This window comes from Larus michahellis, chromosome 3, assembly GCF_964199755.1.
Source record: "Larus michahellis chromosome 3, bLarMic1.1, whole genome shotgun sequence".
Taxonomy (NCBI): domain Eukaryota; kingdom Metazoa; phylum Chordata; class Aves; order Charadriiformes; family Laridae; genus Larus; species Larus michahellis.
The window spans coordinates 13,229,141-13,247,099 of record NC_133898.1 but is presented as its reverse complement, the minus strand read 5'-3'; the positions used below and the strand labels follow the sequence as shown (position 1 = coordinate 13,247,099).

General features: G+C 54.0%; 2 protein-coding genes across 3 annotated transcripts in view; both read right to left on the bottom strand.

Annotated features, from left to right (window-relative positions):
* ZC3H6 (zinc finger CCCH-type containing 6) overlaps nt 1-4,023 on the bottom strand; it is a 29,835-nt gene extending 25,812 nt beyond the window's left edge. Inside the window, exons 1-2 of one of the 2 annotated variants that reach the window (XM_074578669.1) lie at nt 3,304-3,974; nt 1,880-2,042 (exon numbers count right to left, since the gene is read on the bottom strand). Coding sequence is in view for 1 of the 2 variants with exons in the window: in XM_074578668.1 (XP_074434769.1) it covers nt 3,304-3,395 (92 nt within the window). In the remaining variant the exon portion in view is untranslated. Of the gene's footprint in view, nt 1-1,879; nt 2,043-3,303 lie in introns of both variants that reach the window. The other variant, XM_074578668.1, reaches the window with a different exon arrangement.
* Nucleotides 4,024-11,591: 7,568 nt separating this feature from the next.
* On the bottom strand, nt 11,592-17,937 carry FBLN7 (fibulin 7). The gene is made up of 8 exons (XM_074578193.1): nt 17,755-17,937; nt 16,274-16,433; nt 15,546-15,716; nt 14,895-15,020; nt 14,628-14,765; nt 14,388-14,525; nt 13,265-13,403; nt 11,592-13,086 (listed from the first exon to the last, which is right to left on the bottom strand). The coding sequence occupies exons 1-8, from the start codon at nt 17,839-17,841 to the stop codon at nt 12,714-12,716; spliced, it is 1,332 nt and encodes a 443-aa protein (XP_074434294.1). The 5' UTR covers nt 17,842-17,937; the 3' UTR covers nt 11,592-12,713.
* Between the last annotated feature and the right edge of the window lie 22 nt (nt 17,938-17,959).

Below are 17,959 nucleotides of genomic sequence, written 5' to 3'. Positions count from 1 at the left end.
CATGCTGATTACAGAAACACTACTTGCACCTCCGTGATCTCTGAGTTACCATCTCAATGTTCAGACCTATCATTAGGTCACTGCTATTTTTACAGCAGATAATGGTATAAGAAATCTCCAAGTCTGGAGATTAAATGACAGTAAAGCAGAGAGCGCCAACAGAAAGTATCAGTAGCAACCTCATGTTTCTGATTTAAAACATAAATGAATTCCAAGTTATTTTCTAAAGTTCCTGACAATTGTAAATCTGGCACCAATATCAAATGCAGAACCAACTCTAGCAAACAAGTCCTTCTCATGCCTGTAACAGCTCAGTATTAGTCAGAAAATCAAAGTCCACAGAAGTCTGCATGAGGACCGACTTCTTTTATATTTGTGACAAGTGTTTAGTTCTTCTCTTAGGCACATACATTCATCTACAGCATGACATATAGGTGGGACAATGTCTACCAAATAGTTTAAGGGAAACATGAAGCACTCAGTCCTGCAGATGATGGTAACAGCAACCACAAACTATCGCAAGTAATCAGACCTTGCTGACCTCCAGAAGAGAGCGATAATTTGCACATACAGCCGTTTATATACTGGGGCTCCTTTCTGAGAGTTACACTTCTCTTTCCAACACAGTTTCTCCTTCCTGATGGCAAGGGGGAGCTATGTTTATGTATACTCCAAGAAGTGAATTTGCTTTTGCGTATGTATTTGCTGTAACTGAGTTTGCCTGCACCCTCCCTCAGACTTCCTTCTTACCCTATCAAAGACTACCTCCATAACAAGCAATCCTTAATAAAACCTAACCTTACAGGAAAAACTTTAAAGACACCTGTTACCTGTGTGTACAAAGTCCCAACTACTTCATCACAGAGAATGTCTCCACAATGAGTTAACTGAAAATATTTAAAGAATGAAAAACCCTCCCCACTTAATCAGGTGCCCCATCTATAAACCAAGAAAACAAAGACTCTGGATTAAAACAATCTTCCAACTTAAAATATTCAAAGTATGGACAGACAAGGTTTTTTACTATTTTCTACTTTTCAAAATCACTAACCAACTTCTTTATAATTCTATAGATCTGTTCAAAGCCAAACTAACTAAATGTTAACAGAAATGCTATTAATTTATGCTGCACAAATTGATTTAATCTGTTAAATGTTTTCAGCAGCTTCCTATTATGGGAATTATTATTATTATTATTACTATTATTATTATTAGTCCTACTGAGCTACCAATGCAGTAAAAAATTCATTGCAAGATAAAACATATTGAAACTAGTCATGTTAATTTTAAAATACCAAACTAGTATTACAGTGAGACTCCAATTCAAGGTAACTCAGAATATGAGTGTACCAGGCACTTGCATCTTTTCTATAGAACTTAAATCTGGCTTTTCAACTGACTACAACGGAGACCGGACAAAACCAATTCAGTACTAAAAAATATTCACAGTTAAAGCTGTGCTGCCCCTCCCCTTGGCAAGTCAATCATGTTTTCTGTGGACAGAAAGATTTTAGGCCTTCCCAGTCACCAGCTGGCAGGGAAGCATTTATAAACTTCAGAAAGTTAAAATATTACATTTTGACAGGATTACACTTGCACACCTAATATAATACAAAGACTTATATTTGGGGCTTTTTCTTTTTTAACAATGCTCTAGGTGTACTAAGAATATACTTTACTGTACATTACTGTCCTATCAGAGAGGAGCAGAAGTTTTGTAAGTCTTGTTTACAAAAAGTATTAACAGGTAAATGTGTTTATTGTTAGTCTTCTGCTCTTCTGAAAGTAAAACATTACAAAGCAATGTTTATAAATTAACCTGTATTAAAAGTACATTAGGCTATTAGATAGTACTTATTTATTCTATTTCATAATTTACCAGTGTAACAACAGGCGTACTGGTGAGAACAGCTGGTTAGGAACTCTACTTGTCAACATCGCATGAGTAACTCCAAGTTAGAAAAACTATGCTTCCAGCAGAACAGTGGGTAACTTGGGCTTGTCCTCAAGGAGGACTTTAAAACACGAAGTATTTTCGATCCCTGAAACAGTAAAAAGTCACAGACTTACTAACTCCAGCAACTCTAAAACACTTCGCCTGCTACTGCTGCACACTTTTACTAAGCAGTTATGCCATATCTTCAGCAATCCCAGTGGGTTACTAGGTTCGCTTTTTACACAGCGCTCTTTTAGGAACATACAGCATGACACAACTTACACTATTTCACAATTAAAAGCTGGAAGGTGAAAACAAGAATCAGCAGCTCAGGGGTCTGCCCTGAACCTGTCACTAAATCACCGTACGATTTTTGGACCAGTCAGCTTGTGTGGCCCTCCACTTCCCAATTTGTAACACAGAATTAGTGACTGTTTCTCCACTGAGGGAACTTAACATTTGCTCACAAGCCCATTTTTCCCCAGTGTTTTTCAGTCCTCTGAAGCAAGTATGGTTTGTGGAGGTTTGTGGGGAGGACAGACTGAAGCCCAGCTGTCAAAAACCAGCATTTTTAACTCCTGCAGTTGTGTCACAAATGCTCTGAGTAGATGTAGACTGAAGGACTGGTAGCTGTCACCCTGGCATAGTATTTTTGGAACTAGTTAGGAAGGCCAGGGCTGCCTGGAGAAAGGATTTGAATTTCCAGCAGCTGCAGGAGAGAAAGGGAGGGAGGAACAGAGGTCCTTTCACCAGGAACAGGACTCTGGTTTTCTGCGCATGGGGACTGAGAGGTGGCAAAGATAACGTCAGTCAGACTTTAATCTGCATAAAAAAAAGATCCAGTTAAATGTGTAAGGTGTAATCTGGCAAGAAAATGACATTAAATATGGATCTAGTGAGAGATTCTTGTATAAACAAAAACAACCAAAAAGAAAAAAAAACAACTGAAAGCACCCTTTCCTACCTGACTAGCAGCGCCAGGGCAAGGGAGAAAAAGAACAATGGTGACATTCAACAGACACCCGCTGGAAAGTGCAATTTATGGAAAGAAATGGAAAACAGTCCCCCTTCCCAGCCAGAATAAATAAATGAAGATGTAAAACGCATGCATTCCAAAAAATAAAACCCTACTAATAATGCACTTCTAATTCAGTGACAGCCCCCCTCCCCTCCTTGCATTCCCCCACCACCACCCCAGTCCTCACCCCGGTCTTCCAGTTTGAAGGTGACCTGCCCCCACAAAAACATCGTTAACCCCCTAGGCACATTAACACACAGCATCATCATCATCATCATTATCAGCATCATCATCACCCCACTAGTATCACCATTATGAGAAGCGGAGAGAGAGAAGAATGTTACTCGACCTTTCGTCCCCTGCATGTTGCCTGTCAGAGTCGGGCATGTTTGGGTCAAGAACTGGGTTTGGGGGTTTGGAGAACAGGCTTTCAAAGGCCATTGTGCTGGCTGTGGTGTGGTGAGGAGGAGGGAGGTGGAGGAAGGCAGGACACTGCCGCTGCCCGTGGTGCGGAGGGAGGAGGTGGCGGCGGCGGCGGCGCGCACAGCCGCTCTGGGGGCGGCTCGGTGAGGAGGAGGGTCGGGTCCCTCAGTGAGGAGAGATGATGAAGGTTTCACTCACGGTTACTTAGTGAGACACTAACGGGCACTCAGTGCAGGGCGAGGCTGCACAGGCTGAGCCCGGCCGCCCCGCGCGGGCAGGAGGAGGAGGAGGCGGCAGCGGCGGCGGCTCGGAGGAGCAGGCCCGGGGCACAGGAGAACGAGAGGACACACACACGGGGGAAGGGAGGTGCTGGTGGCCGGAGATGGCTGCCCTAATTCTTCCTTACAAACATGGCGCCCGCTCGAGGCACTCTCACAAAATGGCGGCGGCGGCGGCAGCGGCGGCGGAGGACGAGGAGAACGGCGGCAGCGGCGACCCCCGGCGCTGGCCCCCAGCTCGCTCAGCGGCCGCGGCCCGCACCCGCCGCCGCCGCCGCCACCACCGCAGCGTCTTCCGCGCCCGTCGGGGCCGCGATGGCGTCGCCTCGCGCTGGCCGCCGCCGCCGCCCGCCAACACGCTCCTCCTCAGCCGCCACCGCCCCGCCCCGCGCGCGCCGCCGTTGGCTGGCGGATTCCTTCGTCACCGCGCCACCCAGGCCGCCCATTGGCGGCAGCACGCCGCCCGTCACGCCAGCCGTGACGTCACGCGAGCGCGGCGGGCTCCCACCGCCCTGTCCGGGCGACGTGTGCGCGCGCCAGCGGGTTGCGGGGGGCGGGGCTCCGCCTCGCCGCGTGCGGGCTGGCGTCACGTGCGCGGTCCGCCGGCCGTTATGGCGGCCGCTAATGGCGGTCGGCGCCCGTTATGGCGCTTCCGGGCCGCTCCTTCTCCCCCGCCCCGCTTCCGCCTCGCGAGAGCCGAGAGCCGAGCCCGGCCACCCTGTCAGCCGCTGTTTCCTCCCCCCCCGCCTCTGGTGCTGCCGCCGCCTCTTCCCTCACCGCCCCTGGCAGAGGAGGCCTGGCCTCCCGCCCGCCCCAGGCCGCCCAGCCCGGCCCCCAGGCCATTATTTAGCTCCGAGATCGACATTTCTAATTAAACAAGCGTTTCCCTCCCCACTGTGGTTATAAGGCGTGTCATCGTCTCAAGGTAAACGTCGTCACCACACGCTTTCTCAGGTTGGGGCTGTTTAAAATGCGGGGCCTAGAAAAATCGGCACGTTAGCTGAGATGGGTAACACAGTTGTTGCCTAGAGAAGGGGTTATGGGTCAGGGTGCGATAAAGCCAATATTAAAATGGTTGAGAGACAATAACTTATGCAAAAATGGTAAGCGATCAAGAGAAAATACACTTTTGTTAGCATCGCTTAATGCTGTATCACAATCACAAAATAACTATCATTTTATTAAAAGGGCAAAATTCAAAACCCGCTAAGAAATTCTTAATAGAACTATGGAGCAAAATACTGAAGAGCATTATTGAAGCCAATAATGAGAAAAAAAACGAAACCAAACCACAAAAACTTGTAATGTTTGTGTTGATAATTCTACGATAAGGAGTTTGTGCTGTAGCTGTTGGAGGCCTGACCTGCGCCTTCAGCTGGATCCCAGCCCATCGCAGGCTGGTACGTCCCACGTTCTTGCTGCTCCGTAATCCGGTAACACAGGCAGCAGCTCTCAGCATCCCTTTCTGTGCGTGGCGTTTTGCATTTTCAAGTGAGTTGCGTCCCCTTCCGCGGTACCGCGTCTCCCCACTTCAGTACCTTCACCTCAGGATGGTCTTGTCCAACTCAAATAAATAGCGTCAGCTGTAAATGTCACCTCATTGCTCATCCTTGCTTCCATAAACTTTATGTGTCTGTTTACAACAACACTGGCACCAAGATGGACATACACCACCTGCTAGACCTCCGCATGCTGAGAGCTGGCCTTTTATTCCCGCCCCGGTTCTGCTGACTCTCAGCAGTTCATAGTCCCCAGGAGAAGTTTGTTTGTTGTTCTCTAACCCTTTTAACGATTTTTCTTTTAACATTGTCTTTTGAGGGACTTTGTCAAAACTTTCTGGAAAAACCCCAAGCAAGTTACATCAACTTATTTTCCTTTGCAGGCTAGTCTCCCTGGCTTACAGGGTTTTTCGGGACATATGACTCTCTTTTTCCAGTGCCAACAATCCTAGGGAAAAAAAAAATGAAATTTAAAAAAAAAAAAAAAAAAAGAGAGAACACCCACATCGATTCCCATTTGGGAGGGACGTTTTTCCCTTTACACAGAGGTAAAGCATGGCCTCATCCATGAGGAAAGAACGCTCACTCTCCATGTTCTCACGCACCAGGCTAGTACCTAAGCAAGATGGGCAGGGCAGGAGGTCACAGCCATGCTCAACTAAGGGTCCAGATCATCACACAAGACCAAAATCAAGACAAGAAACCAACCCGAGCAGGAGACAAACACTCCCTGCAGCTCTGGGACTCAAATAGGGCTCCAGGGAGCATGGGAGGGGCGTAGGTGGTGGCCTCAGGTGGGGCTGGGAAGGGCCATTAGGGCTAATTAAGGCTAATTAGTCCCATCAGCATGTGAGCATCTTAGTGTGGTGTGCAGCCCAGGAGCTAATGCCCACAGGGCTCAGCACTGTCTCTCTAGGCAACAGGCAAAAAAAAAAAAAAAAAAAAAAAAATTTCAAAATCTGGGCAAAAAAGCCCAGCTCCTACATTTCTTGCAGCCTGTGCAGGTGCAAAAATCCATTTTAAATAAACGTGCAGCTGTTTGTTTAAATACTCTTATGTGTGTTTGCGTTGTCAGGGAAAAAGGTATGCTTGCGAGAAGCTCCTGAATGGCTCTTTTTTTTCCCGAAGTATAACTAAATTTGGCAATAGTGGCTAAACAAATTCCCCAGTATGCACTCTCGGATATCACAAATATACTGGGATCTGCGGTATGGTGTGGAGAGCGTAGCAACGTCCCTAGCAACCATAACAAACAAAAATGTCGTGATTCAGCTCTTCATTAAAGCCCATAACAGGATTAATAAGTGTTCTGGCACGTGCGCTTGGGCTTTCGCTTCAGCGAGGATTCAAACCACGGTACGAGTCTGTGGGGTGGGAGGAGATGCGGCAGCCCTGATGGACGTGCCGTGCGCCAGGCACGGGCTTCTCAGGGGTGCTACCTAGTTAATAAAATTCAAAGTTTAACCTGCAGTTGAAAATAGCCTGATGTCCTCTTGTGTGTTAAAGAGATAATTATCATTCTTCTGTTTGTAGGGATGTGTCTCAGTGGTCTGAAGGTGAGGAGAAGCACAGGGATGCTCAGGACTTTGGATTCTCGGCAGGGAAAGGCCTATCAGGAATGCAGTTTGGAAGGAGGATGATGAGTAGGAGGAGGAAACAGGACGTAAAGCCATGGTCGCTTCCTCCCGCCCCTGCCCGGAGGCTGGGGCTTGTCTCCCCTCTTGGGATGAAGAGGAGAGGGAGTGCTTCCCCACACAGACCTTGGAAATTCAAAGGCACCATATTTCTCTCCTCGCACCTTGGCGGGCGCGGCGTAGCTTCCCTCCAAAGCCACCTCTGCGCGAGGTTTTTCAGCCTTTTCATCCTCACCCCCCCAGCCATTTTGGGGTGAGAGAATGTGGCTTTGGGGCTCGGGCAGGGCAGCCAACCTCCCAGGGCACTCGGAGCACATCTGGAGTCAGCTGCGCCGGGGACTGCCTGCCTTCATCCTGCGGAAGGGGAGCAGAGGCAAACCAGCTATTTTTTGAGCTCCAAAATATTATTATCCCTAAGAGAAGTTGTATTTACCAGGGCCAGAAGAGCCTCTCTCTGCACATTCCAGGCTCGGGAAGTCTGCAAGATGCCGAAGTGGCCGCTCTGGGAGGGGAAAAAAATCTCCTTTAGTCAGCTCAAATGCTGGCCAGAGGTTTGCAGCCCAGTCCAGACACCGGAGAGACGACCTTAAATGTTTCTGGGGCTGAAAGGGAAATCTCTAGCCAGCTAATGCTGGGAGAGATGGCTGAGCTTCCCAGCTCCGGTCCTGGCCCTCAAGGAGGGTGAGAAGCGGCTGGGAGGACGGGCACGGCTTGGCAAGCCCCAGCAGCGTGCCAGCCTGTCCTGGAGAGGGGAAACCAGTTCACCCTGTCCTCGGGAATTAGGAAAATGTCAGGCTCCGAGGAAAAGCCTCCAGTGCAAAGCTCCAAATGCCCGTTTCCAGTCTCGTTAGCCAGTTAAAGCATCAGATGGAAACTATTCTGCCCTGTCAGAGACTTATCCTCTTACAGGCTCCCGATTTTTGGCTTCCAGAGCCCGGCAAGGTCGGGGGGTAAAGTGCTGTCAGTGCAAGGATGATCAAATGTATTGTTCACCCGTCAGAGGTACTGCAGCTGGGAACGGGTGACGGAGGCAGCAGAGGTAAGGCACGAGGAGCCGCTCCTGGCACATCATCTTCTGCGTCTTGTGGAGAAGCACATTCCCATGCACAGGGATTTCTTTATCATCCCTAAAACGCTGTAGTGGCCCGTTGCAGAAGCACATCCAACGAGGCTGGGCAACCACAGCAGGGCAGACCATGCCTCTGGCAAACCACAGGCTCTGGGCTGCCAGCTCGGTAGCCTTCTTTCCCCTAACTTTGTTTTCCTTCCCCAGAACTTTTCCTAAAAAATAAAATAAAAATAAAGTATTCCTTCACATTTCAGCTCAGCTCCTTTCCTTCTCTGGCTTTTGTCTTCCAGCAGCGATTTTCGGTGGCATATAAGGATGCGGCCAGCTGCTTCCACAGCGCTGCTCTCTTATCTAGGGCACTAATTTAAAACACGCACCGGACTGGGTTGATGAGGACAACTGCTCCCTTTCCTGGATGAAACATGGCTTGGCCGGGGTCCGGGTGGCTCTGAGGAAAACCTCGTCGCCTGCTGCTCAGAACATCCCAGGATGCAGGCGCACGGCAGGGCGGTCCGGCGGCCCGGCAGTGTGTCCTGCCCATTCCCTGTCCCTCCTCTGACGATGCCCGTCACCGTCCTCCGATCACAGCCCGGGCTGCACACTGAGCCGGGACCCCCAGGCTCCCAGTGGGGAAGGTAAGGGTGAATTTCCCCAGGCATACCCGCACAGACCGAATTTTCTCCATGTGTTTTTCTTCTCTCCATATCCCGGGATCCTTTGGGTCACCTTAGGCGGAGTCCCGTACATCTGTGGGTGCATCTGTCTTTCCCTCTGCTCTTACGCCACAGAGCTTTAAAGGACATTTGCCCCTGGCAGGCTTCATCCGTCCCCGTGCGTGCTGAGAAAATAAAACCAGGCATGTCCGCTGCCGTCCATATTGGAACTCAAGTTCTCTTGCAGCGCAACCTCCTGTGCTCCCTTCCCAGGTGTCCTGGGTTGAGCGACACAGGACTAATTTCTCTTCTAATGCTGGGGAAAACTCCACTTTTGGAAGACCCTAGTGTCTGAATTTGGGAAAATATTTACTTTATAGCCAGCTAGGCTATGTGGGATTCAAGGTCTCAGTGTTTTTGAGCCTTGCCGGGTGCAGGGATGGGGAGGAGCAAGTCCTGGGCATTTGACCCAGGCTGGCCAACAGGACTGTTTCATACCAGGAGTGTAACATTCTATATAAATTAGAAAGTTTGCTGCGTAGTTACTCTCTCCCTTGATGGCAGCGGTCCAGAAAACTTCTTGCCCCGGTTCCAGACCCCTGAGCCCTTCCCTGCCTCCCGAAGCCGTTGTGGTCGCAGTGTCCGACATTTGCTGTCCACTGCTGGGAGTGCACGGCTTCCTGCTGAGAGATGGCCTGAGTATAATTCTTATATATCGTATATTACTATCGGGATCAATACTGGTTCTTTATTATTATTGTGGATAAGGAACTGGATAGCTGGCTGCACTCAGAGGGCTGTGGTCAACAGCTCAACGTCCAGGTGGAAACCAGTAACGAGTGGCGTTCCTCAGGGGTCAGTACTGGGACCAGTGCTGTTTAACATCTTTGTCGGAGACATGGACAGTGGGATTGAGCGCACCCTCAGCAAGTTTGCCGATGACACCAAGCTGTGTGGCGCAGTCGGCACGCTGGAGGGAAGGGATGCCATCCAGAGGGACCTGGACAGGCTTGAGAGGTGGGCCCATGTGAACCTCATGAAATTCAACCAGGCCAAGTGCAAGGTCCTGCACCTGGGTCATGGCAATCCCAGGCACAAATACAGGTTGGGCAGAGAATGGCTTGAGAGCAGCCCTGAGGAGAAGGGCTTGGGGGTGCTGGTGGATGAGAAGCTCCACATGAGCCAGCAACGTGCGCTTGCAGCCCAGAAAGCCAACCGCATCCTGGGCTGCATCAAAAGAAGTATGGCCTGGCCAGCAGGTCCAGGGAGGTGATTCTGCTCCTCTACTGTGCTCTGGTGAGACCCCACCTGGAGTACTGCATGCAGCTCTGGAGCCCTCGGCACAAGAAGGACATGGACCTGCTGGAACGGGTCCAGCGGAAGGCCATGAAGATGATGCGAGGACTGGAGCACCTCTGCTATGAGGACAGGCTGAGAGAGTTGGGGTTGTTCAGCCTGGAGAAGAGAAGGCTCCAGGGAGACCTTATAGTGGCCTTCCAGTGTCTTAAGGGGGCCTACAGGAGAGATGGGGAGGGACTCTTTATCAGGGAGTGTAATGACAGGACACAGGTTAACCGTTTCAAACTGAAAGAGGGTCGATTTAGATTAGATATCAGGAAGAAATTCTTTCCTGTGAGGGTGGTGAGACACTGGAACAGGTTGCCCAGGGAAGTTGTGGATGCCCCATCCCTGGAAGTGTTCAAGGCCAGGCTGGATGGGGCTTTGAGCAGCCTGGTCTAGTGGGAGGTGTCCCTGCCCGGGCCAGGGGGTTGGACTTGGTGATCGTTAGGTCCCTTCCAACCCAAACCATTCTGTGATTCCATGATTGTTAATTATTTAGTCTTATCCTATTAAATCTATTGGTATTTCAACTCTTGTGTTTCCTTGCTTTCCCTGATTCCCCTTTCCAGGTGGGGAGGGGTCATTGGGTGATAGAATAATCGTCTAAACAAAAATAAATTGTTATGGGTTTTCTCAGACGGTAACACCAGGACTGGTCCAAAAAAGCCTTCTCCTTCCCCGTGCTGAGGCCAGCTGCATGGTGACACTTTCCCATGCCACCCCAGGAATAATGGGGTATCCTCAGTGGGACAGGGAGGTCCGCCTGCCTTGGGAGAGGATAGGACATCTCAGCCCCCTTTGAGGGAGGCAGCACTGTGCTGCCCCACCAACCGCTCCTTTCTCCTCTCCTGAGGGTCTCTGTCCTCCTGCAGCAGCGGGTCTTTCCCTGTGGATCTCCGTCACCCCCATCTAAAGGTGGGCAATCCCCAGGTCTGCCGCTCCGCAGGTACCTGCACCCCTGCTGGAGCTGGGCCACCACCTCTCTCCACCAGCCCCCGCTTTTGAAGGCAGCTACACTTTCAGAAAAGCATTTCATTTGAATATTTTTTTTTTTTTTTTTTAAAGCACTCGGGGAGGGGAGGAGGGAGCCTGTTGGGTTTTCATTTCCCGCCCCCAGCACAACCCTGGGATGCATTTCCCTGCCCAGCTCCACCGTCCAGCCAGAGCGCCCGCCAACCCAAACATCCTCCATCCGCCGTGCCCAGGCTCCAGCAGCCCCGTGCTGACAGCGGCGAGGAGCAGGCACTGAATGTCCCTCCTTGTTCTGCAGGGAGAGACCCTGCCCTCCTTCCGAGCTTCCGCGGAAAAGCTGTACCCCCCCTCCAAAAAAAAAACCCCGGGAGCTTGATTCCCCCAAAGAATGCAGCACAGATGGGTCTCATGGAGTCTCTTCCCCTGGGTCAAGGAGTGGGAAGGATTTTAGTGGGTGCAGCTCGGCACACGCTGTGCCCCCTGAGGGGACTCTGCCCCGCTGCCTTTTGTGGAAGGGCAGTAGCAGGCTCCGCTTCCTTGAGGATAGAAGGATGGATCCTCCGGAGGATGCTCGGGGTTGGGGGGGAAGGATGCTTGGGGATGAGCCACCCTGCTGCCAGCCAGCCCCTTCCAAGAAACGTTAAGGCAGAAAAATAAAACTAATGGAGGCAGGTTCTTGCCCCACGGACCCTGAGGTCCCCCCCCCCGGCCCTGGGAGAGCTCTGGGTGAGCGTTGTCCCCCGCCGCACGCGTGTCGGGTACTTTGCTCAGAGGCTATAGCATCGTTTAATTGTACTAAAACCAACATAATGGAGAAACATGCATAACGTCGGGGGGTTGTGGTTAACATGCACAAGCGCCGCACTGAGGAACGGGTACCAACGGGGAAGGGTGCAAGACCGGGGAAGCATGTGTCGCCCCCACACACACATGCACCCCCCCGGCAGCTGAACCCCAGCTGCTCCTGGAGCTGCCGACACACAGCGGGGCGGAGGCTGAGGCTGACTGAAAATATTCACACCTCGGGCCCCCTCGACGCCAGCACCAAGTGCGGCCAAAGACCGCCCTGAGGTCTTTGCCGGGGGGGGGGGGGGATGCCCACGCGCAGCCCAGTTCAGGAGGTTGAAGGAGCTGCTGCCCACGGGCTGAAGCACGGGACGGCCCTAGCCCATTGCCAGCGCCCATCGGCAGGGCACCGGCACTCCTCCTTTGCCCGGCAGCGACATCCCGCTTGCCAAGGAGGGCACCGAGAGACAGCCACGTCTTGCAGGGATGCACGTTCAAGGATTTTTCCACTCCCAGGCAATCCTGAGGGATTGAGATGCTGGACCAGCCCCCTCCCCGCGGGCTGCCATGGGTTTTCTCGGCATCCCAAGGGGAGAGGAGGCACACCTGTGCGGGGCTGGGATCAGCGCAAGCAAGCCCAGGCCAGCGGGGAGGAGAGCGGCGGCCGCTCTGAGCCTCCCTCCTCCCGCACAGACCAGCATAACTTCTTCCCTAAAGAAAAAAAGGAATTAAAAAGGAAATACGGGCTGTGGTTTCTAGCCGCTGTTTTCTGCGCTACGTAGGCACCGAGGCTGTGAGACATCATCCTCCTGGAGCCTTGGGTGAGGATGATGCCCTGCTCCCGCGGCCCGGTGAGCGGGGAACCCCTGCACCTGATTTCTTTTGCACCTCGTTTGCATTTTTCCCCACATCGGTGGTGTAAAACCTGCCCGGGCAGAACAACCTTAAGGCAGAGGGGAGGATGGTTGACTGCAGAGAGGCTTCGGCATGGGATGTCACCTGGAGCTCCCATTACACGCCTGCCTCCAGGGCTGGCGGTTTCAGGTGAAGGATGCTGAGCAGGGACCGTCACCATCAGGGAAGCCGCCCCAGCTGCCGCCTCCCCTAAAACTCATAGGCGGAGACAAAGACGGTGATTTTGGACACGTGCTTGGCCTGGAAGACGCGATCCAGGTACTCGGACATGTCCACGTCCACTTGGATCGTCTGGGGACCCTTGAGGCTCTGCACCAGGATGAGCTCCCCGGTCTGCCGATCCGAGCGCTGCATCACGAAGTGGCCGCGATTGTTGCCCCCAACAATGCCGAAGCGCAGGCTGTCGGGTCCCGGCCGGCCGGGCGCCGCCGCCGTGGCCATGCGGAAGAGGGGGGTGGGGGTCAGCAGGTTGGATGGCAGGGGAAGGTAGTGGAAGGAGATGGTTTTGGGTGCTTGGTGGCACGACCGGCTCTCCATCGGACAGGGGTTGCGCTCGCACTGGCTGCGAAGGCAAAAGTTGGGGTGAGGTTTTCAGGGAACCCCAGGGATACGGGGTGCGTGTCCCCCCTGCCTTGGTGGCATTGGAGCCATCTGGGTGCCATGCACATATTTTTGGGACCCAGCACCCAAAAAAACAAAGTAGGGCCAGGTTTTGCCCCCCCCCGCCCCGCCGCACTTACAAGGGTGATGTTTTGACATAGGTGACGTTGCCGGCGGGCTGGGGGCACTGGGGGCTGACGCACTGGAAGCCCCCCCCCGTGTTGATGCAGGTGGTCCCCCTGGTGCAGTTGTCCTGGGACAGGGTGCACTCGTCAATATCTGCAAAACAGTGGTGGGCAGCAGGTGAAGCTGACCAGAGACCTCAAACTGACCCCATTGAGGGGTTCTTTTTTGGCGGAAAATAGGCAAAAGCGCCTTGAAATGCGTCGAACGCCAAACATGACCCAAAAAAGTGAGAGAGACGGCTGAAAACACCTAAATTGTCTAAAATCCTGTTCTGTGCCTGCTCTCCTTCCCCGATCTTTGCCTTGGGCTAGCAAACAGTGGCAGCAGTCTCGCAGTAGGAGGGCAGCTTATTTTCCTAACTTTCTACTAAGCTGGTTGAAAACAAAAATCTCTTTTTTTATTTACTAAACACCTGTGTAACCCAGTAAGATACCCGACAATGAAATCAGGAGCTTTGAATGCAGGTATTTGCTGGGAGCGTTAGCAAGATGCTGTGAAACAGGCAGCCATCGGGGAGAAGAGGAGAAAGCGCGAGCTTTCTCACCGTGAGCTGCAATAACCAACACTTTAACGCACAAAAAAACATCCCTGTTTTTCAGGAGGAGACTTTCATACGAGCAGTTCAAGCCACCCACCGTCCTGACCTGCTGTCACTTTGCTCCGCTGACAAAACCCCCACCCCGGCTCCCCTGTTTTAGGAAGGGCTGCCAGCCTCCGAGCTGACCCCTCCACGTCTAATTCGTGGGTTTTAATGCTATTTGTGTTTCGTCTCAGCGATGCCCCGTTCACAGGGGCACGGCTCCGTCATGGCAGTGGGGCTCCCGTGCTCTTTTTCAGGGAGACGCGCCCCCCCCCCGAAGCATCGCAGGGGTTTGCCAGCGCTTGGACCTCCGTCGTTTTCCTCCCCCTCCAGCACGGGTACCGTACGCAAACCCACTGGGATTTCTGCATGCAGAAATGCTTGCAAGCAAGGAGAAAAAAAGGGAAACAAAAAAAAAAATAAAAAAGCAACGGTGCTAGTTGGGGAAAAGTCTTAAAACGCGCAGGTTTCCAGCCTCCCCCCCCAAACCCCCTCACCTTCACAGCTCTTGCCGTCGCCCAGGAGGACGTATCCGCCGGGGCAGGCGCAGCGGTAGGAGCCGGGGAGGTTGACGCAGGCGTGGGCGCAGAGCCGGGGACCCCCCTCCCGCTTGTACACCTCGCACTCGTTGAGGTCTGTGGATAGAGGAGGGGAGCGGGTGCACAGCCGAGACCCCCCCAGCCCACCCCACCGTGTCCCCATCCCCCGTCATGTCCCCACCCCGGGGGGTGGCTCACCCTGGCAGAGGCCGTTGGCGGCCGTGCCGCTCATGTGGAAGCCGGGCTCGCAGCTGCAGTGCTGGGTCCGGTCGATCTGGGCGCAGCGGGGCTGGCGGCTGAAGGCCGGGTCGTCCGTCACGCTCCAGGTGGGGGGAGCTGGGGGAGGGACACACACACACACACACAGACACACACACCGCGGGATGGGGTTGGACATGGTGGGATGGGGTGCTGAAACACGCCTGGAGGGTGGTGGGTCACCCAACCTGGCAGGGGGTCACCCACCCGTCTGCGCCTGGTACTGGCAGGTGGCCCCAGTCCACTGCTGGGGGCAGAGGCACTTGTACTGGTTCAGCCCCTCCAGGCACGTCCCGCCGTTCTGGCAGGGGCTGCTGGAGCACTCGCTGATCTCTGCGGGAGGGGGAAAAAAAAAAAAAAAAAAAGCAGCCACATTTCATTTATTTTATTTTATTTTGGGAAGTAAGCCCCAGGAACGCCGCAGGCACTGCGCCACGCCGGTATCCCACGGCACGTCATAACCGTTTCTTTTGCCGAACTGGGACACCGGCTGTTGGCGATGCTGCGGCTGTGCCCCAGTGCAAAGGTTTGCTGTGACGCGGGGAGCCGTCGTAGCACCGATGCCTTTTCCCCTCCTCTGTGCTGCTGAACACCAGCTGAGGCTCCAGCTGTAATTTCCAGCTTTCCTTGAGGAGGAGAAACCCCCAAGTACCAGCCGCGGGAGCTGTAGCATCCACGGGATGTCGGCTGTCGGGGAGTCAGGGACAGCTGCGATACCCCCCTGTTTGGTGAACCCCAATAATTCCCCCAGGTTTAAACAAACCCAAATCATATCCCGCTCTTGCAAGTGATGCCCGCGGGCAGACACGGGGCACAAAGCAGCCCCACAGCCGCAGCCGTGGCAGCCCAGAGCACTACCTGCGCAGTGGGGTTCCTGCCCGGTCCAGCTGCCATTGGCCTGGCACGTCCGTGTGCTGGACCCCAGGAGCTGGAAACCCGGGTCACAGGTGAAGTGAACCTCGTGCTCCACCAAATACTTGGTGCCAAACTTCTTCCCGTCCGCGGGGGCTTGGAGGGCAGGGCAGGAGGCTGCAAGAGCACCGTGGGGAGGAGGTCAGTGTTCAGGTAAGTGCTTTGGGGGAGCACTGCCTTATCTTTCCTGCCCCCAGCTCTACCTGGGCCATGGTCCACCCAGTTTCTCCAACACCTCCTCTTTAACTGTTATTTTCCTCGACTATTGGCCTACTAACGTTAATCAGTAACACCCAGTCCCACAGCGAAACTCCGGCAGGGATGCTGAGCGTCACTGGCAAGGGGTTTGGTGGCATTCTTGCCACCCCTCTCCCGCTCCCAGCACAGGACTCTGGGTCTTTTGCTGGAGACATGGTTTTCCAGCGCACTCGCCTCCAGTGGTTTGCCAGGAGCTCCTCTGCTTTGCAGCTACGGGCTTTTGAGCTTCACCGTGCCTTACCAGGCTGGAGAAGCGCTCTAATTCACCAGCACGAATTGCTAACATGGGAACGGGTATCTCCATCCATGGAGATGCCCACACCTCCACCCGTGACGTGCCCTGAGCATCCCGACCTGCCCACCCCAGCATCCTCTGAGGCCATAAAAGCAACTGCTGGGACCCAGGGAGGACTCACCGGCCGGCGGCTCAGGGGCAGCTTTGGCCAGGGAGGCGTGCAGGGTGCTCAGGCGGCTCTTCATCACTCGGAGGCCCTCGGCAAAACGTGTCTCCTGCCCCTTCAGCAGCTGCTGCATCTGTCGGATGGCGGCCAGGAGCTGCTGCCTGCTGAGGCAGCTCTGTGGGGACGGGGATGTCAGCAGGGGGACATCTCTCTAGCCCCATGCTGCCATGCCCCGGCCGTAGAGGGATGCTCGTGCAGGAGCTCTGCAGCATCAAAGGTCTCCTGGGATATTTGGTTATTTTTTTCCCCCTCCCCATTTAGCCAGATGCAGGAGGTTTTTTAGCCTACGGAAGAAGTTTCTTAGCTCAGCCGTGGTCTCCTACATCTAAATGGGTAACGCAGTGCTACAAGCATGGCTGTAATCGTTTTGTTAGCCCTGGGAGAGATGCCATAACTCATGTTTCATCCTGCTGGAGCTAGAGCCCTGTCCCACTTCCACATTACAAAATAAGAGGAAAACAGCTGTCTTATGAGTTCTGCTGAGGCCAGGGACACTGGTGGGACTCCTGCCTACAAACCAATCGCTACCACGGGACTGACTCATGCAGGAGGCGGGCATCATTATTATAGGTTTCCTGTGGAATTGACTTAAAACCAAAGAAAAAGAACAAGGGCTGAGCAAAGCCAAGCCAATTTTAGAGCTCAGAGGTTCACAGAGTGCATGGAGGAGGGCGCACAGGGTCTGGGCTGGGTGACGTGAGGCTGGGGGCAAAGGAGCTCCAGGAGAAGAGCAGAGCTGCTGGGTTCCAGCCCACCTGGCCCGAGGGATTTCTTTCCCCCCCTATACTCTGCAGGCGTGAAGTTATTCTCCTTTCCAAATAGCTACTGAGGCTTTACAAAGATGAAATAAAAGCCAGCCCCAGTGGTGTGCCGTCCCTTGGTGCAATTTCAGGGGGTCACGGGCTGCTGGTGGGGATGAGCCGGGCTGTGCCCGCAGCTCTGGGGCGCCCCACGCCGAGAGGGAGGGAGGCAAAAGCAAAGAGATGCCCGGCGTGCAGCTCGCTTTAATAAACAGCTCTTTGTTAGGGCTGCTTTTAACTTCGCGAGCCAGCGGGATCTCCCCGCGGGATGCTGAGCCACGGCAAACCCCCGCTCTCCCGTAAACCCGGGGGGATTCTTTGCCCCCTGTGTGCTCGGTGGCGACTTCAGGTGCAGGGTAAGAAGGAAAAAATAGAGCTCAAAAGAAACCGGGCCCGGTTTAAGCCCTGTTTATGCTCCCCCGCCCCAGCCCCCGCCCTCCACCCCCCCACACCCCCCCGGGCTTTTGCCCACCTGTTTGCCGGGGCAGGAGCGCGGTGTGCGCCGCCGGAGTAAGGGCGGGCAGACGGACACACAGCGCACCGGCACGGGGAGGGGGGAGGAAAGAGGAGAGGAGCCTCCCCCCCACCCCGGGAAAGCCTTTCCGTGCCCCCCTCCCCCGGATCCCCCCGGCTCACCTGGGGCGCCGGCGCCGCCGGGAGCAGCAGCAGCAACAGCGGCGGCAGCAGCAGCAGCAGCGGGAAGCGGCCCCGCTCCCCCGGCATGGTCCGGCGACCGCCGCGGCTGTCGTCCGCCGAGGAAGGGCTCTCCCGGGCGCCGGCAACCGCCTCTCCCCGCCCCGGCTGCGGGCGAGCTCTCCCTCCCACGCCGCCCCCGCCCCAC

What these genes read in the sequence shown, in the direction of transcription:
- FBLN7 (XM_074578193.1), bottom strand. Translation starts at nt 17,841, where the DNA reads ATGCCGGGGGAGCGGGGCCGCTTCCCGCTGCTGCTGCTGCTGCCGCCG. An exon ending in CCAGTACCAGGCGCAGACGG is followed by an intron (nt 14,766 to 14,894) that starts GTGGGTGACCCC and finishes TCCCTCCCCCAG; the next exon opens with CTCCCCCCACCTGGAGCGTG. An exon ending in CGCCAACGGCCTCTGCCAGG is followed by an intron (nt 14,526 to 14,627) that starts GTGAGCCACCCC and finishes CTCTATCCACAG; the next exon opens with ACCTCAACGAGTGCGAGGTG.